The 15,533-nt window shown below is 45.2% G+C and overlaps 4 protein-coding genes across 5 annotated transcripts; 2 read left to right on the forward strand and 2 right to left on the reverse strand.

Annotated features, from left to right (window-relative positions):
- Positions 1-256: 256 nt before the first annotated feature.
- LOC108157982 lies at positions 257-620 on the reverse strand. Its single transcript, XM_017290127.2, has 2 exons — positions 472-620; positions 257-407 (listed from the first exon to the last, which is right to left on the reverse strand). Exons 1-2 carry the CDS (start codon positions 603-605, stop codon positions 317-319), a joined length of 225 nt encoding a protein of 74 aa, XP_017145616.1. The 5' UTR covers positions 606-620; the 3' UTR covers positions 257-316.
- A 5,053-nt stretch (positions 621-5,673) lies between these two features.
- Positions 5,674-8,900, reverse strand: LOC108160649 (Golgi pH regulator). Of its 2 annotated transcripts, XM_033391691.1 has the most exons (7): positions 8,713-8,898; positions 8,379-8,649; positions 8,094-8,319; positions 7,845-8,026; positions 7,606-7,787; positions 7,355-7,540; positions 5,674-6,191 (listed from the first exon to the last, which is right to left on the reverse strand). In XM_033391691.1, exons 1-7 carry the CDS (start codon positions 8,752-8,754, stop codon positions 5,916-5,918), a joined length of 1,365 nt encoding a protein of 454 aa, XP_033247582.1. In that variant the 5' UTR covers positions 8,755-8,898; the 3' UTR covers positions 5,674-5,915. The 2 variants fall into 2 exon arrangements, with proteins under 2 accessions (XP_033247582.1, XP_017150270.1); XM_017294781.2 differs by lacking the exon at positions 5,674-6,191 and having other exon boundaries at positions 7,448-7,540; positions 7,845-7,868; positions 8,713-8,900.
- Positions 8,901-10,171: 1,271 nt separating this feature from the next.
- LOC108160515 (nischarin) lies at positions 10,172-12,735 on the forward strand. Its single transcript, XM_017294565.2, has 4 exons — positions 10,172-10,529; positions 10,592-10,825; positions 11,443-12,304; positions 12,367-12,735. The coding sequence occupies exons 1-4, from the start codon at positions 10,314-10,316 to the stop codon at positions 12,510-12,512; spliced, it is 1,458 nt and encodes a 485-aa protein (XP_017150054.1). The 5' UTR covers positions 10,172-10,313; the 3' UTR covers positions 12,513-12,735.
- Positions 12,736-12,837: 102 nt separating this feature from the next.
- LOC108160514 lies at positions 12,838-14,819 on the forward strand. Its single transcript, XM_033391589.1, has one exon. It carries the CDS (start codon positions 12,948-12,950, stop codon positions 14,748-14,750), a length of 1,803 nt encoding a protein of 600 aa, XP_033247480.1. The 5' UTR covers positions 12,838-12,947; the 3' UTR covers positions 14,751-14,819.
- Positions 14,820-15,533: the final 714 nt, after the last annotated feature.

Below are 15,533 nucleotides of genomic sequence, written 5' to 3' on the forward strand. Positions count from 1 at the left end.
TAATCGAGAGTCGAAGCTATAACCTTTTCCCACTTCATTTTCGGTGGTGTCTGGAACTTAATAAAAGTTTTGATTGAGGTGCAAATTGAGGGCCATTTCAGGATAAATTCAGCAGCATATTGAACACTTTCCGCAAATTGACAAAGGATTCAAGCAGGGACTAGCCAAAGCGGATTGCTGACAGATTTCTGAAGACCTTTGTCCGGAGAAACGCTTTGTTCGACAAGAAAATAAAAGAAAAACCAACAAAATGGCATTTAATTTTTCATCTCTGTATTTTTGTTGCTTCCTTCTGAATCCTTTATTCCCGAAAATGTTATAAATTATGTTTATGTTCTGGGTTAGCCAAAAAATTAGTTGCCATTAGATTTAATAGTCTTGGCCCACCTTTTTTGTAGTTATTAATGCGGCAGAGCTAAATGGACTCGTTAGGCTCATTATGTGTGATAAGATAAACATGAAGGGTCCCACTAAGAGCCCAAGTAGTACTTTTCACACTTCTGGGCCATCCTATTCCACTGCTTGCCCATCGGACACTGTCTCCGACCTGTGCCGCTGTGGACGATAATCAAAATCAATACCACAATCAGCTGAGAAAGTTTCATAGCGAGTGAGCCGTTGGCCCATTTGTCCCCCGAATGCCGCAACGTATTGATTAGTCAAGGCTTTGTGCCCAGCACCGTTGTGGCGCCTCAGCTCCCAGGCAATCGTCACATACTCTGTAACTGTGAGGTCGCAACGCTCCAGAGCGCAATCCCAAGCGAGGAGGAAGATGAAATATGTGGCAGCCCAACACCTGCGGCAGCTCTGAGTGAAAGCAACATAAACTGAAACCGAAAGTGTAGCCACATAGCATGATATCAGCCAGGAGTATCAGCCAATGGGGACAGGCGAATGTTTTACGATTAAACTCCCACAGAGCAGAACAGCTCACGATGCGTATACGTAATTCGCCTGGGGGCTTTGCCCAGATTTATCTGCATTTGTATACATTTATACTGACATTCATGGCCTGGCTATGGTAATGAGTGGGGGTCTTATTTGATTGGAGGGAAAGGGCCATAGCAGAAAGGATATTTGTATTGCAAAAGGAGCTGCGAAAGACCCTGAATAATAACTTCGAAATTTGATTATATAATTTATGTGTCCAACTACAAAGTAGGACACTTTCTAGCACAACTTCCCCAGACCCCTCGTTCCACCGTGTGTCCTTCGTCACTTGCCATAATGTCGACACAGTTAAAAATTCCTACAAAACCTCGTGCGTCAAACTCGGGGGCGTATGTATGATATGCGCTCCACAAACTTTGTCCGCCGCTAAAGCGAACGAAACTTTGAGGCTAACTTTATTGGGAAAATTCCCTGTTTAAGCGCCGAATACATAACTGAGTGGATCTGTAAACTGCACAAATTAAACTTCAAATAGATCTGGGGTCAAGTGCACAGGAATATATCTAAATGTTCGCCCAATTTAAAATAGTTTACGATGCCCTCTTTGGGTTCTGCATCACGAATCGTCATAGTAGACCATGTGTGAATACTGATGTAGCTGAAATTGGCCAGTTCAAGAGGAAGGAGACGTTCGCATTTCATTTTGCAGATCGAAGTCTGGGATCCATATGGCAGCAGAATCGTTTGGCTATAGTTCCAAGTCCCACAGATAGGCATAGGACCAGAGCAGCCCTAACACCAACATTGATAATGCGGCATTTCAAGAATAATTTAAAAAAATAGAGGAAAATATTTGTGTTTGATATAAGATTCTTTTCAGTAGGTTTACACGTCATGGAAGAGAAAAAGCAAGCAATATTCATGGATCTTACGATTATAGCTTCCATAAGCTTAATAAGGCTTCCATTATGGATTTCACACACTAGTTAATTCCACTATTCAGCGTCTTTAAGTTTCTCTCACATCTCCATCACGAAACATAATAGCTATCATAATCGCATATCAACACCTTCGCGATGGGTAAAACAACAACAACAACAAGAACACACTACAATGTGTCTTTGTGTGCCTCGGTAAAAGTCAATTAAATTTGCATAATTTCCATATTAATGGCACTTGATGGTTCCACAAAAGAAACACAAGAATCAACCGATGGAACTGTCACTCTTTTCTCCCTCTCTATTGCTCTCATTCGCTCACTCTTTTGCATCTCCCTCTGTCTCTCTCTCTCAATGGACGACTGGATCCATGAGATAGCCATGGGGACTGTCGGGCGACATTGTCGCTGTTTATGACAGCTCTGATTGAGGCCATCATTGGCAGTGTTAGAGGCGATGCCCGGCCCGGCTGGCATCCAGCAAATGGCCAGTTAGAGTGCTGATTGCATGGGTTGCGGCCTTTACACTGACGGAGGACTGGAGAAGTGGCCGCCATTGTGGGCCGGATGAGAGATGACTCCACACAGTTGCTGAAAGCTGCTGGAAAATGCCATTTATTCGAAAGAAATGTCCTTTGCTCTTAGGCTGGCGCACAAATTGCTATGCTAATAAATCGACAGACATACAAGTACTGTGTATGCAACTTATAGACGACTTGCTGTAGGGGTAATAAAGTAATCTATAGCATATCTGCCAGACAAACAACCTGGCACATCATTTCTTTCCCCTCAGCACGAGCAGGTGCACGGGGCAATCGAGGAGGTTTGACAAACATGTCTTATCAACATTTATGACACTTTTATGAGCCTCTCACCTCTCAGACTCCCTCCACACAGGCGGGTTAAACTTTGCCGTTAGTGGAAGGGAAAGTCATTGGGGCGCAAAATGGAGCAATAATCTTGGCCCAGTAAAAGTGTGCGGGGGCACAGATGGAGAGCGAGGAGCGGCGGGCTGCGGCACTTGTATGTTCGATAGCTTGAGAAAGCTTACCGCCTTGTCCTGTCAGGTGGTCAAGGCGGCCTTCGAAACATAAAAGTAAGCTTAACACACCTGTGTAATATGACAGATGTATGTACATACATACTCGTATCGAAGGACAGGACCACAATTACATCTTTCGGCTTACACTATATTGAACGACGCAAAATAATTAAGTTCTTCCCTGAGCCCAGGTTGTTTCTCCTACCACAGCCACTCCATCAGCAACATCATGATTAAAAACGATGATTGCATACAGCTGGGTCCAGTTGGGAATAAATAGACTATACGGACATCAGGGCTAAGGCAACAAAAAATATATTACTCTACCAAAACAGGGTGTCTGTGGCTGTGCTGTGGAGATGAAAAATTATAGCAATTTCGGACGGATGCACTCTGAAAGGGAACCCTGCACATTATCGTAGCATTTACGAGTATTTTCTGTTTAAAAATACCCCATCGATCCCCCTGTTCGCTGGCCAACTTCCATTGAATGGCCATCAGTTCCCTTAGCCGAGGGAGCACTGCGGGCCATTTAAATATTTGATATACCAAATAATTTGATTGCAAATCTGTATTGAGATATTTAATATTCCGCTTAAAGGCCATTCCACCGGCCAGGTAATCCTGGAAAATGCTGCCAGTGCTGGCGCTCGGCTAATGAACTGAACATTTCTGTATGTAGCTTCAGCACCTCTGTTTATTGGCCAGGGTCCTTCGGGTCTGTATCGGCCATTTATGGCATTCATCTGGTAATCAATGTAATAATTGCAGAATTCCTTGATGGCTTGATTCCTTGATTGTTGTTGCACTTTGCTCCTGGCCGAGCTTTAATTATATGGAGTCCTCCACTAATGAGCAGCCCAGGACGTGGGCAGAGCCCGAAGTGGAGACGGAACATAATTAGTTGGTTAGTTGCTAGGTAGAGCCTCTCGGACGCCCACCGTAGATGAGGTTTAATGAGGCTGAAGCGAAAGCTAAAGGTTAACGAATGGCAAACGATGGCCATTAAGGCAGGAGTTGGCTCCACTTCAGAATCAATTCATCCGCCTGGTAACCAGTCCCCCAAGTACTATTATCCGTATCACACTTATCTCCCATGCGAATGTTCATATGTAAAACCTATGAGAGGACCTATTGCATAACTTGTCACAGATTCGTCGGCAATCTGAAGAAACGCCTCCCTGCTTATGCAAATGCCTTTGCCTTGTCCCGAGGCCAGAGCCGGAGACAGATAACCGCCACAGCCACAAATCGTTCCTGTGGCAGTACCTTTGGCAGCGCGCGAATCTGACGCTCACACATTCCGTGAATGCACAACAAAAGGTCAGATGTCAAACAGGAAATATGCTAAGTATGGCCACGCCCTACGTGGAGGCGAGAGCCGCCAGAAGCGCAAATGTGCCCTAAATTGGAGGTGGGAAGGAGAGTGAAGGGTGGACTGCGGCTTCCAAGGCTCCAGAGACAACCGAAGGCGAAAACAAGAAACCTAATTGAATTTATGCTAATTAGCCAACCGTGACTGGGGCATACAGCGTTAATTATGGGAGCCGAAGCATACGGGACGGGGCGTATGTGCAACGGCACACTAAAATTCTAATCAATTGTTGGCCACATTTGCATAATGGCCATGAAGCCAGCCCCGAGACAGCGGGGGCAGCCAAACACATTATCAATCAAAAATCGATGAAATCGATGGATAGGTAGGTGCCGAGCATAGCCGTTTTTCTGTAAATAAAACCCATCGAATTTACAGCTGATTGATTCCTCGACATTCTACTCATGTCCTGCACTTCTGACAACGTCATGATTGCAGCTCTGGGAGACATCGACTGACTCTATCCATGTGGGCGTGTACCCGTGAGGGCGTGAGGAACCCGCCATGAGAACCCCTCAATCATTTTTGTTTCATGATTTATTCATCTAGACACTCGAAATGTATTTTTTCCGCCCAGTTGGATCTGCGGCAGCCGCAACATTTTAATAGCATTTTTAGCCAGCGATGTGCGGTCCCGGAATAGCCCATTAAGTTGCTCCTCATCTGAGTGGGTTGTGCTGGGCCATCGGCTTGGGAGCGGGAACAGTTGCAAATTCAATGGCTGATGTGCTTCTGTTTTTTTTTTTGGGAGGACGTATGGCAATGCCGTATACAAAACGTCGTCCACCTTTAATTGAAAGGGCTTTTTTATGGAAGTTTTTCCTACACCAGAAGTGTTTGCTGTTGAAGCCTATGAAACTGAATGTATATGGTTGGAATGTTTTCTTTCAAGATGAGCCCCAGGTGCTCATTCACAGAAATTGAAATGAAATGAAATGAAATGTTTGGGAGAGCTAAGAAATTCGGAGTAAAGAGAAGCGGATATCTCAAAGGAATTGCTTGTTACAGTCTTACATATTCATATTCTTTAATTGAATTTCATATTTGAACAGCATTGGCAATGTCCAGTCAAGTTTCTATCCGCCCTATCCTTTCAGCTACCCCAATACTTCCACAGCACAGCCCACACCCCACCACCATTACCCAACAAGACAATTCTATTCGCCTTGTCTCAAGGAACAATAGAGCACTATGTTAAGATCCTGGGAACAATGGGATTGGAGCGTAACAGTAATTTGAAATGCGCTCAAAGTTGGTGCGCGGACTGGACTCTCTCAATGTTGAGTCAACAACCTTATGTCACGGCGTAACCCAGCAACCCAGAGACCTAGAAAGCAAAAGCTTCAAATGAAAGCCTCCAAAGCTTAGAAAAGCTTGAAAAATACTGGGAAATCGGTACAACACAGATAATACAGAATTAAACCCAACTATAGCGTCTCAAAATGGTTTTATAAAGAGAAACAACTCGATACTTAATTTTCTCACACAGATATACTTAACTTTGATTTTTGTGCATTGATTGTGAAGTTACATAGTTACATAATATTCAATTAAATATATACACTGGTATATACATTGATTTAAACAACTTTCAGATTGCCGTAGTTATACTAAATTATTCTAAGACAATTCTCCTTAGCCTAATAGAGAGACTATCTGTCTCTCCTCTCTCAGTGTAAGTCGGAGTCATCCGAAGGAACTGGCTTCCGAGACAGATATAACACAACGGTGGTAGTCAGGGCGCTGACCAGGAATATGACATCGAACCAACGATGATAGAAGTTAAAGTGTAGATTGCCGAGAACCTCGGTGATGATCACCCGATACTCGGCTGGCATATTCATGCGCATCAGCAGCACCGAGGAGCAGAAATACATGCCCATGATCTGCCCGAGGATCAGTACGATGATGTTGCTCGACTTACTCGATGAAATGCGATAAAAGAACTGCAAAATAGAAAAAGTTAGAGACAAAACGAGGGGGAACGTTGTGAGTTGCTGCGGACACCGCAACTCTACAGTTATACCCGATACTAAGTCAGTGTGGCTCCCCTCCGGCAGACGCCGCTAATCTTAAACGACACGACAAAGAGTGCGTGCGAGAGAGACAGAAAATCAGTCTGAGCGTGACGTCGGGCGCTGCGCGGCCACTGCAAATTGATTTCTTGCTTTTGGCTACAAAAATGATCCGATCTGATCCAGATTCAGCAATCTGATAGATATGGTCGTTATCTATGATTCTGCGTTTTTAGTTTTCTCGAATGTGCAATATTGTGGATGCAACAATATTTTGTCCTTTGTGGGGGCGGAAAGGGGTGGGGCGAAATTTTGAGATATACGTTTTATAGTGAGATCTAACAGGAGTGCGGATACTAAATTTGGTTACTCTAGCGTTAATAGTCTTTGAGATTTGTAAATATCCCCAGATTTTCGTCCTTTGCGGGGGCGGAAGGGGGTGTGGCGAAATTTTGAAACAAACTCGTCTCGGTCCGATATATTAGGAGTGTGGATACCAAATTTGGTTGCTCTAGCTTTTGTAGTCTCTGAGATCTAGGCGCTAATGTTTTACTCTAAGCAAAGCCGCCTATGCTACGTGTGTGTTAGAGAGAGACAGGGCGAGAAAAAATGAAATTGTTTTCTTGATGCTGGCTATAATAATAATACGATCCAATTCAGATTCTGCAGTCTAAAAGATATGGTCATTCTCTACGATTCTGCGTTTTTGGTTTTATCGTATCTTCAAAAATGTAGATGCCACAGATTTTCGTCCTTTGTGGGGGCGGAAGTGGGCGGGGCGAAGTTTTGAAATATTTTTGTAGCAGTGACATATCACAGAAGTCTTGATCCAAAACATCGTTGCTCTCGCTCTTATAGTCTTTGAGCACTAGGCGCTGAAGGGGACGGACAGACGGACAGATGGACGGACGGACAGACAGACAGGGCTCAATCGACTCGGCTATTGATGCTGATCAAGAATATATATACTTTATGGGGTCGGAAACGATTCCTTCTGGACGTTACACACATCCATTTTCACCACAAATCTAATATACCCCAATACTCATTTTGAGTATCGGGTATAAAAACAGTCTTAACCTTTTATCACCTACCTTAGTGAGGGTTAGCAACAGGCCCCGTATGGAGGTGATCACGATGCAGCCAACCAGCCAAAACGAAATGTGCTGGTTCCAAAAGGCAAAGTCTATGTCAAAGCCGCACCAATGGATGGCTATCTCCAGGCCACGGGTTACGGGATCCTTGCGACCCACTCTGTCGAATATGATATTGATGCAACACTATTCAGGAAAAACGTAAATAAAGACTTCGATATAAATGTTAAACTATGTTTTTGTTGACCTACCATAAATATCTTATAGACGCAGTAGACACTGAAAAAGTGTCCAATCACATTAAAGTACTTTCCCTTCAGCGTTTCCGACCAACGCTGACGCTCTTCCATGTTTTTCAGCGAATTCAACTCCAGGAAGACGGAGCGCAGTAGCTCCTCCAAGCCGTAGACTTCTTGCTTTAGTTGGTTGATGTCTGGAAGTCACCAACGAAATTAATTTAAACGCAGATTGATGGTCAATGCGTTCCCACCTTCGCCGCTGTTTGTGCGGTGCACTGCCGACGTTATCATTTCCCAGATTCTGGGCTTTGTGTTATGCTGTTTATTATGGTTATAAGCAGCCATAGCAATGCGTCGCTTCTTGCCCGTCAGCATATCCACCGTCAAAGCCAATCGACGTTCGAAACAGATGATGTCATTACGGGAAACGGGCCTGTTAAGCAAATTAAATAAAATGTACATCGCAATGATAAGAAACGGTTTAGAGCAGTTAACATTACTTGATAAAGTAGGTCATGCTGGTGTAGGGATAGTTCACGGCACCAAATCCAGACAGTATGGCCATTACAGTGACACCAATGACACTGATCCGGGAAACGCCCTGCTCAATGGTAAATATGCCGTGGGATGCACTAAGCAGTGGAAATGGTTCACCAATACGCCAGAGGCCATAGAGAAAGACAAACCAGCAGATTGTCGTCAATATTCTCACCAATTTGTCGGAAACTAAGGAAGATTCAGCGATTTGGAGCGAGTATATATTGGAGGGTATGCTGACAACTTACAAAAGGAAATGCTGTGTATCACAGAGTAGCAGATATAGATCGGTATCACAGCCGTCACCATAAACAGTAGCAACGTGAGACCCAAGCGCCAATGGAAGTACCGGGAACTCGACTCTAGAACGCCGATGATCTCGAATATAATCAACTCAAACATGGTCACCGACAGGGCGAAGGTGGATGAGAAGATCAGCTGAACGGATATGTGGCGAATTTCATAGTGCTTGAAGAGTTCCTTGTTGAAAAACATCCATCCTCCGGCAAAAAACAGCATCTGCAAATAAAAACAATTGAAATTTCAATGGTTGGCATCAACATGAGATCTCCCACCACTTGCCTGCGACACAAATACAATCACACAGTCGCCCAGGAATGCCATTTTTAGCCCTCGTCTCCTTTCAGCTCAGATATAATAGTTATTTTTCAGGTGGCCCAGCCAGTGGCATTGCTTCGTTGGATTAATTTCGCTCTTAGAACAAATGCCAACAAGTACAAATATAAACAAAAGGTGCCACCGATGGGAATATATCGATAGGCGGTGAAGAGTAGCAACTTCGGTTGGCAGTGATCCAATCGGCAGCTGTGAACAGTACTAGTACTAACGAGGTGGAACGTTGTGAGTTGCTGCGGACACCGCAACTCTACAGTTATACCCGATACTTAGTCAGTATGGCTCTCCTCCGGCAGACGCCGCTAATCTTAAACGACACGACAAAGAGTGCGTGCGAGAGAGACAGAAAATCAGTCTGAGCGTGACGTCGGGCGCTGCGTAGCCACTGCAAATTGATTTCTTGCTTTTGGCTACAAAAATGATCCGATCTGATCCAGATTCAGCAATCTGATAGATATGGTCGTTATCTATGATTCTGCGTTTTTAGTTTTCTCGAATGTGCAATATTGTGGATGCAACAGATTTTCGTCCTTTGTGGGGGCGGAAGGGGGTGGGGCGAAATTTTGAGATATACGTTTTATAGTGAGATCTAACAGGAGTGCGGATACTAAATTTGGTTACTCTAGCGCTAATAGTCTTTGAGATTTGTGAATATCCCCAGATTTTCGTCCTTTGCGGGGGCGGAAGGGGGTGTGGCGAAATTTTGAAACAAACTCGTCTCGGTCCGATATATTAGGAGTGTGGATACCAAATTTGGTTGCTCTAGCTTTTGTAGTCTCTGAGATCTAGGCGCTAATGTTTTACTCTAAGCAAAGCCGCCTATGCTACGTGTGTGTTAGAGAGAGACAGGGCGAGAAAAAATGAAATTGTTTTCTTGATGCTGGCTGGATATGGTCATTCTCTACGATTCTGCGTTTTTGGTTTTATCGTATCTTCAAAAATGTAGATGCCACAGATTTTCGTCCTTTGTGGGGGCGGAAGTGGGCGGGGCGAAGTTTTGAAATATTTTTGTAGCAGTGACATATCACAGAAGTCTTGATCCAAAACATCGTTGCTCTCGCTCTTATAGTCTTTGAGCACTAGGCGCTGAAGGGGACGGACAGACGGACAGATGGACGGACGGACAGACAGACAGGGCTCAATCGACTCGGCTATTGATGCTGATCAAGAATATATATACTTTATGGGGTCGGAAACGATTCCTTCTGGACGTTACACACATCCACTTTTACCACAAATCTAATAAACCCCAATACTCATTTTGAGTATCGGGTATAAAAACTACAATAATTCATTATATTTATTGACATGTCATTTAATAATTGTCAAAGCCCAGTCTTAAGTGCAAGTCGTGATTATCAATTTAATGCCGCAGTGACAGTGACTTGCTTGTGACTTTCGCTCATCTCTAATCGATAACAGTAAACAGCTGTCCAATTAATTAACTACAATTGCAATAAATTAGAAAATTGCGTTTAAATGCATGTTTAGCCTAGAAATACGTGTTTAATGCGTCAAACATCTGTGAGGGAAGGGAAAGAACAGCGATGGCTTGCTATTACCGCCAGAACGAGGAGACGACGGTGACAATACCGAAATACACGAATGAAACCTCCAGCGGCGGGGTCACCTACTATGACATCAAAGTGCGGGTGGCAAAGGTGGAATGGATGGTGGAGCGGCGCTATCGAGACTTTGCCCAGCTCCATGATAAGCTGGTGGAGGATATAGCAATCAGCAAAAAGTTGTTGCCCCCAAAAAAGGTACGCCCCTTAAAACAAAACATACTCGTATATACATATATTCATGTTGATCTCCGTTGCAGCTTGTGGGTAATAAGCAGCCAGCGTTTCTGGAGCAGCGTCGCGAACAACTGGAAGCCTACTTGCAGGAGCTGCTCATCTACTTTCGCACGGAACTACCGCGGGCTCTGGCTGAATTCCTGGATTTCAACAAATACGACATTATCTATCTGCTGCAGGATCTTGCCAAGTTATTCGACGAGAGCGGCGATGCGCTTCTCAGTTCCAAAAAGGAATACAACCTGTCGGCATTGGAGGTGAGAAAAATCTCACTTTTCTATCCCTGCAACATATGTATGTACATATGTAGGCTCATGTTTCAGATATAATTCACACTTTAAATCGAACACAGTATATACTAGTAATATTTATTTATTGAAATGTCGAAATTTTTGTTAACTTCTATAGTCACGTGCTGGCCTTTGCAGCTGCAAAAACTAGGCAGTAACTTTATCCACTTTCGAGGTGCCAAGTACTCCCTTGGCACTATCGCAAATTTGGGAGCAGAAACGCGGCATCCTGCTGATTCGTGGCTTTCGCGGCATATCCTCCGCGGATGCGCAAACCCGCGAGGCCTCCATGATTAATGCCCTGGGCATAAACCATTTGACAAATCGACGAGTGGGTGTTTTTTTCGGTCCGGCTAAGAACAAATATACACCAACGCAGAGGAAGCTTCTGCGAATCGCTTTACTCTATAAGCTGATGTCTAAGTTCATTGCAAACGAAGAGCGGGAAATTTATCCTCAGATATCTGTGGACTCAGTTGCAAAGGCAGCCTAATATACACATATAAATTGCAATTAATACTAAGAAATGTAGCTGAGATACTATTTACATATATTATTTATGGAATCATCTACCTTATGCACAGGTCTTTGCCATTAGCGAGCGTCTGAGTCTTCCCTGCCCGCCGAACGTGGATCGAGACGGAAAATACGACTTTTCGCACGTCCTGGACTTCTGCACACAACTCGTGGCATTGGTAGTGACGCCAGTGAAGGATAATGCCAGCTATGCGCAGGACTACAACACAGTGGACGTACCCATTGGGCGAAGCAATATCATTCCGAACAGGCTAAACTTCAATCTGAATGCATTTCGAAATCTCAAAACCCTCAAATTCTCGGCCCTGTCCACGGAGAACATCGTGGACATTGAGCTCTTGAAGCCAACGTTACAAACAATCTGTGTTCACAACACGACTATACAAAACATATGCCAGGTGCTGCTCTGCGATAACTTACACAAGTACTGCGATGTTCCGAGCCTCCTGCCTGAGGCCATCCGTCCATCCTCCGCAACAAACGGCAGTATCCTCATCAGCACAGATGCGTGGCAGGAGCTAACTGACCTGGATCTGACTGGCAATCTGCTCACCCAAATCGATGGCAGTGTGAGGACAGCACCAAAACTGCGTCGCCTGGTGCTCGAGCAGAATCGCATCCGGGTTGTACAAAACCTGGACGAGCTTCCCCATCTACAGCTGCTCAATCTGTCCGGAAATCTTATAGCCGAGTGCGTGGACTGGCATCTGACAATGGGAAATCTCGTCACACTGGAGCTGGCTCAAAATAAGCTCAAGTCCTTGAAGGGCCTGCGCAAGCTGCTTTCATTGATCAATCTAGACCTGAGCTGCAATCAGATTGAAGATCTCGAAGAGGTTGATTATGTGGCTAATCTTCCACTGCTGGAGTCCCTTAGACTCACTGGCAATCCCCTGGCGGGCAGTGTGGGTGAGTTCGCGTGTTGATTTTCTTCTTTTTTCTTTCCTATTTCAATTGTATTTTCTCTGTAGACTATCGGCCTCGTGTCCTGGCTCGTTTCCATGAGCGCGCCGTCGAGATTTCTCTGGACAATGAGCGAGGCAGTCAGCAAGAGTTGGACACGGCCCTAGTGCTCTCCGCTCTGCTTCAATCAAAGCAGCGCCAGCGCCAGAAATGATATCGGCTCAATTCTAGAATTCCACAAATCTATTCATGCGTAAAAGTATTCCAACCGTCTAAATTTATTAGTCCTAGTTTTTTAACCAAGCCCTAATGCCGTGTGTCTCTGTTTCTAGTAATGTTTTAACTGTTTCGTCTATCTCCGATGTGCAATATTTCAATCATCACCTGAAAATGTAAAGTGTATATCTTAATAAAATGTATACCTGTAGGACCACGAATGATTAAGAGCTTGCCCGCGCACATTACGTTCCCAATTATAAGAGGCCACCCTATACCGCGTTGAGACCAATTCGAAGCAAGTGAATTATCCACACGATGTTCATCACTGATAAGACTAATCAAGGCTGATTATATTTAATGAAACCAATTATTCGCTGCCTTAAAAGCCTGACCTCTGTGCTGCAAGAAATCACAACAGTCCCAGCCCGCTATGTGCACAGTGCTGATACTTCTGCTCCTGCTCTGCACTTCCTCCCGGCTGGAGCCTGCCGAAGGCGTCCACAACATGAGTTTGCTGAGGTCCGTTATGAGCGTCATCGCTAGCCGGGAGAATTGGAAAAATACGCCAATCTTCGTGGGACACAGGACAAAACGGGATGATATCAACAGTCTGATAACTTGGCTGCATCGAGCCATGGAAGTCACAAGTCACACGGTGGATACATCCATTTCGGCACGCAAGAATAAACCATTTGGCCATTACAACATGAACGCGGACAACGCCGTCAGTCTGTTCTTCTGCCACAGCAACCAGGAACTGATTTGGTACAATCTAAACAGGAGTCTTCGTAGGATGCGTCCTGTTCGATTGATTGTGGCCTTGCCCAACCAACGAAGTGGTTCCTACAAAGCATTGTTGTCCGTATTCGAAAAGCTCTGGCACTACCAGTTTCTCAATGTTTTGGTCTTGCACAACAAGCACATCTACTCCTATACTCCTTATCCGGCTGTGCGCTTCTACAAAGTGGATATTCATTCGTACCCGCTGTTTCCTCCGGCAGCGAGGAACTTCAAGGGCTATGTTGTGTCCACCCCAGCGGAGAACGATATTCCGCGTGTGTTTCTTTTCCGTGACCAGCGCACAGGCCGACGACTGATACGAGGCTACGGCTTTCGGACCTTTATTGAGTACTTGCATCGCCATAATGCCACACTGCAGGTGACCAATCCGAACCAGGATTTCGGCCCAACAAGTAATGTCAATATGAGCCGCATAATCCAGCTGATAATGGAGGGTCAATTGGAGATCTCCATGCATCCGTATGTGGATGTACCGGAAGAGATGGGCGACTACAGCTATCCCCTGGTCGTCGCCAGGAATTGTCTGATTGTCCCCGTGAGGAACGAGATTCCGCGTCACATGTACCTACTGCTGCCCCTCAACCGCTGGAGTTGGTTGCTTCTTCTTGGGGGAGTGTTCTACATCAGCGCCGTACTTTACTGGATTAATCCCGGGCACGAAAATAGCACCTGGCATCAACGCGTTGGCTTGAACTTTCTGGATGGTCTCAGCCGGATACTTTTTATCTCTTCCCCCACAAGTGTGCAAAGGCCGTCTGTTCGCTACTTCCTAGTCACGGTGCAGCTGACGATCCTGGGATTTGTTCTGACCAGCTGGTACAACATTCAGTTGGACAGCTTCCTCACCGCATTGGTCGTGGGTAAGCAAGTGGAGAGCATGGAGGACCTGATCGAGCAGCAACAACAGGTTCTGGTGAAGCACTACGAAGCTAGCACTCTCCTACGCCACGTAGAACCCCAACTCATCAATGAAGTGGCCAGTCTGTTGGTGGGCGTTAATTCCAGTGAACAGGTCTCGGCCCTGCTCAGCTTCAATCGCAGCTACGCGTACCCCTTCACCCTGGAGCGCTGGGAGTTCTTTTCGCTACAACAGCAATATGCCTTCAAGCCGATCTTTCGATTCTCCTCCGCTTGTCTGGGATCGCCCATTATAGGCTATCCGATGCGCAGCGACTGCCACCTGGAGTCAACTCTCAGCATGTTCATTATGAGGATTCAGGCCACGGGGCTTCTGCAGCACTGGTTTGTGTCCGACTTTAACGATGCGATGCGGGCTGGCTATGTGCGCCTGTTGGACAATGTCCTCGGATTCCAAGCCCTAGATGTGGACACTTTGCGGCTTGGCTGGTTTGTCCTCGGAGGCGGTTGGCTGCTGTCCTTATTGGTATTCGTATTCGAGCACTTACGGCTGAACACAGGGCGTTCTATCTAAGAAATAACCTTACTACATATAACATCGATATGTGTTGCATTAGAAATTTCACTTTTGAAGAACCCCGAACTTCTATTCAATCTTGTTTCCTTTTTGGTAAAGGTCATTCGTCATTTATTCTTTTACTTGGCAGCGGCAGTGCACCTGGCATTCGGTTCCTTGATTGCACCACTTAAAACAATTACCAAACGGGAATAAAAGTATAACGAGGGGGAACGTTGTGAGTTTCTGCGGACACCGCAACTCTACAGTTATACCCGATACTTAGTCAGTATGGCTCTCCTCCTACAGACGCCGCAAATATTAAACGACACGAAAAAGAGTGCGTGCGAGAGAGACAGAAAATCAGTCTGAGCGTGACGTCGGGCGCTGCGTAGCCACTGCAAATTGATTTCTTGCTTTTGGCTACAAAAATGATCCGATCTGATCCAGATTTAGCAATCTGATAGATATGGTCGTTATCTATGATTCTGCGTTTTTAGTTTTCTCGAATCTGCAATATTGTGGATGCAACAGATTTTCGTCCTTTGTGGGGGCGGAAGGGGGTGGGGCGAAATTCTGAGATATACGTTTTATAGTGAGATCTAACAGAAGTGCGGATACCAAATTTGGTTACTCTAGCCTTAATAGTCTCTGAGATTTGTGGATGCCCCAGATTTTCGTCCTTTGCGGAGGCGGAAGGGGGTGTGGCGAAATTTGGACACGAAACGGTCAAGGTCCGATATCACAGGAGTTTGGATACCAAATTTGGTTGCTCTGGCTCTTATAGGTTCTGAGATCCTT

Source organism: Drosophila miranda, chromosome 3 (genome assembly GCF_003369915.1).
Source record: "Drosophila miranda strain MSH22 chromosome 3, D.miranda_PacBio2.1, whole genome shotgun sequence".
Taxonomy (NCBI): domain Eukaryota; kingdom Metazoa; phylum Arthropoda; class Insecta; order Diptera; family Drosophilidae; genus Drosophila; species Drosophila miranda.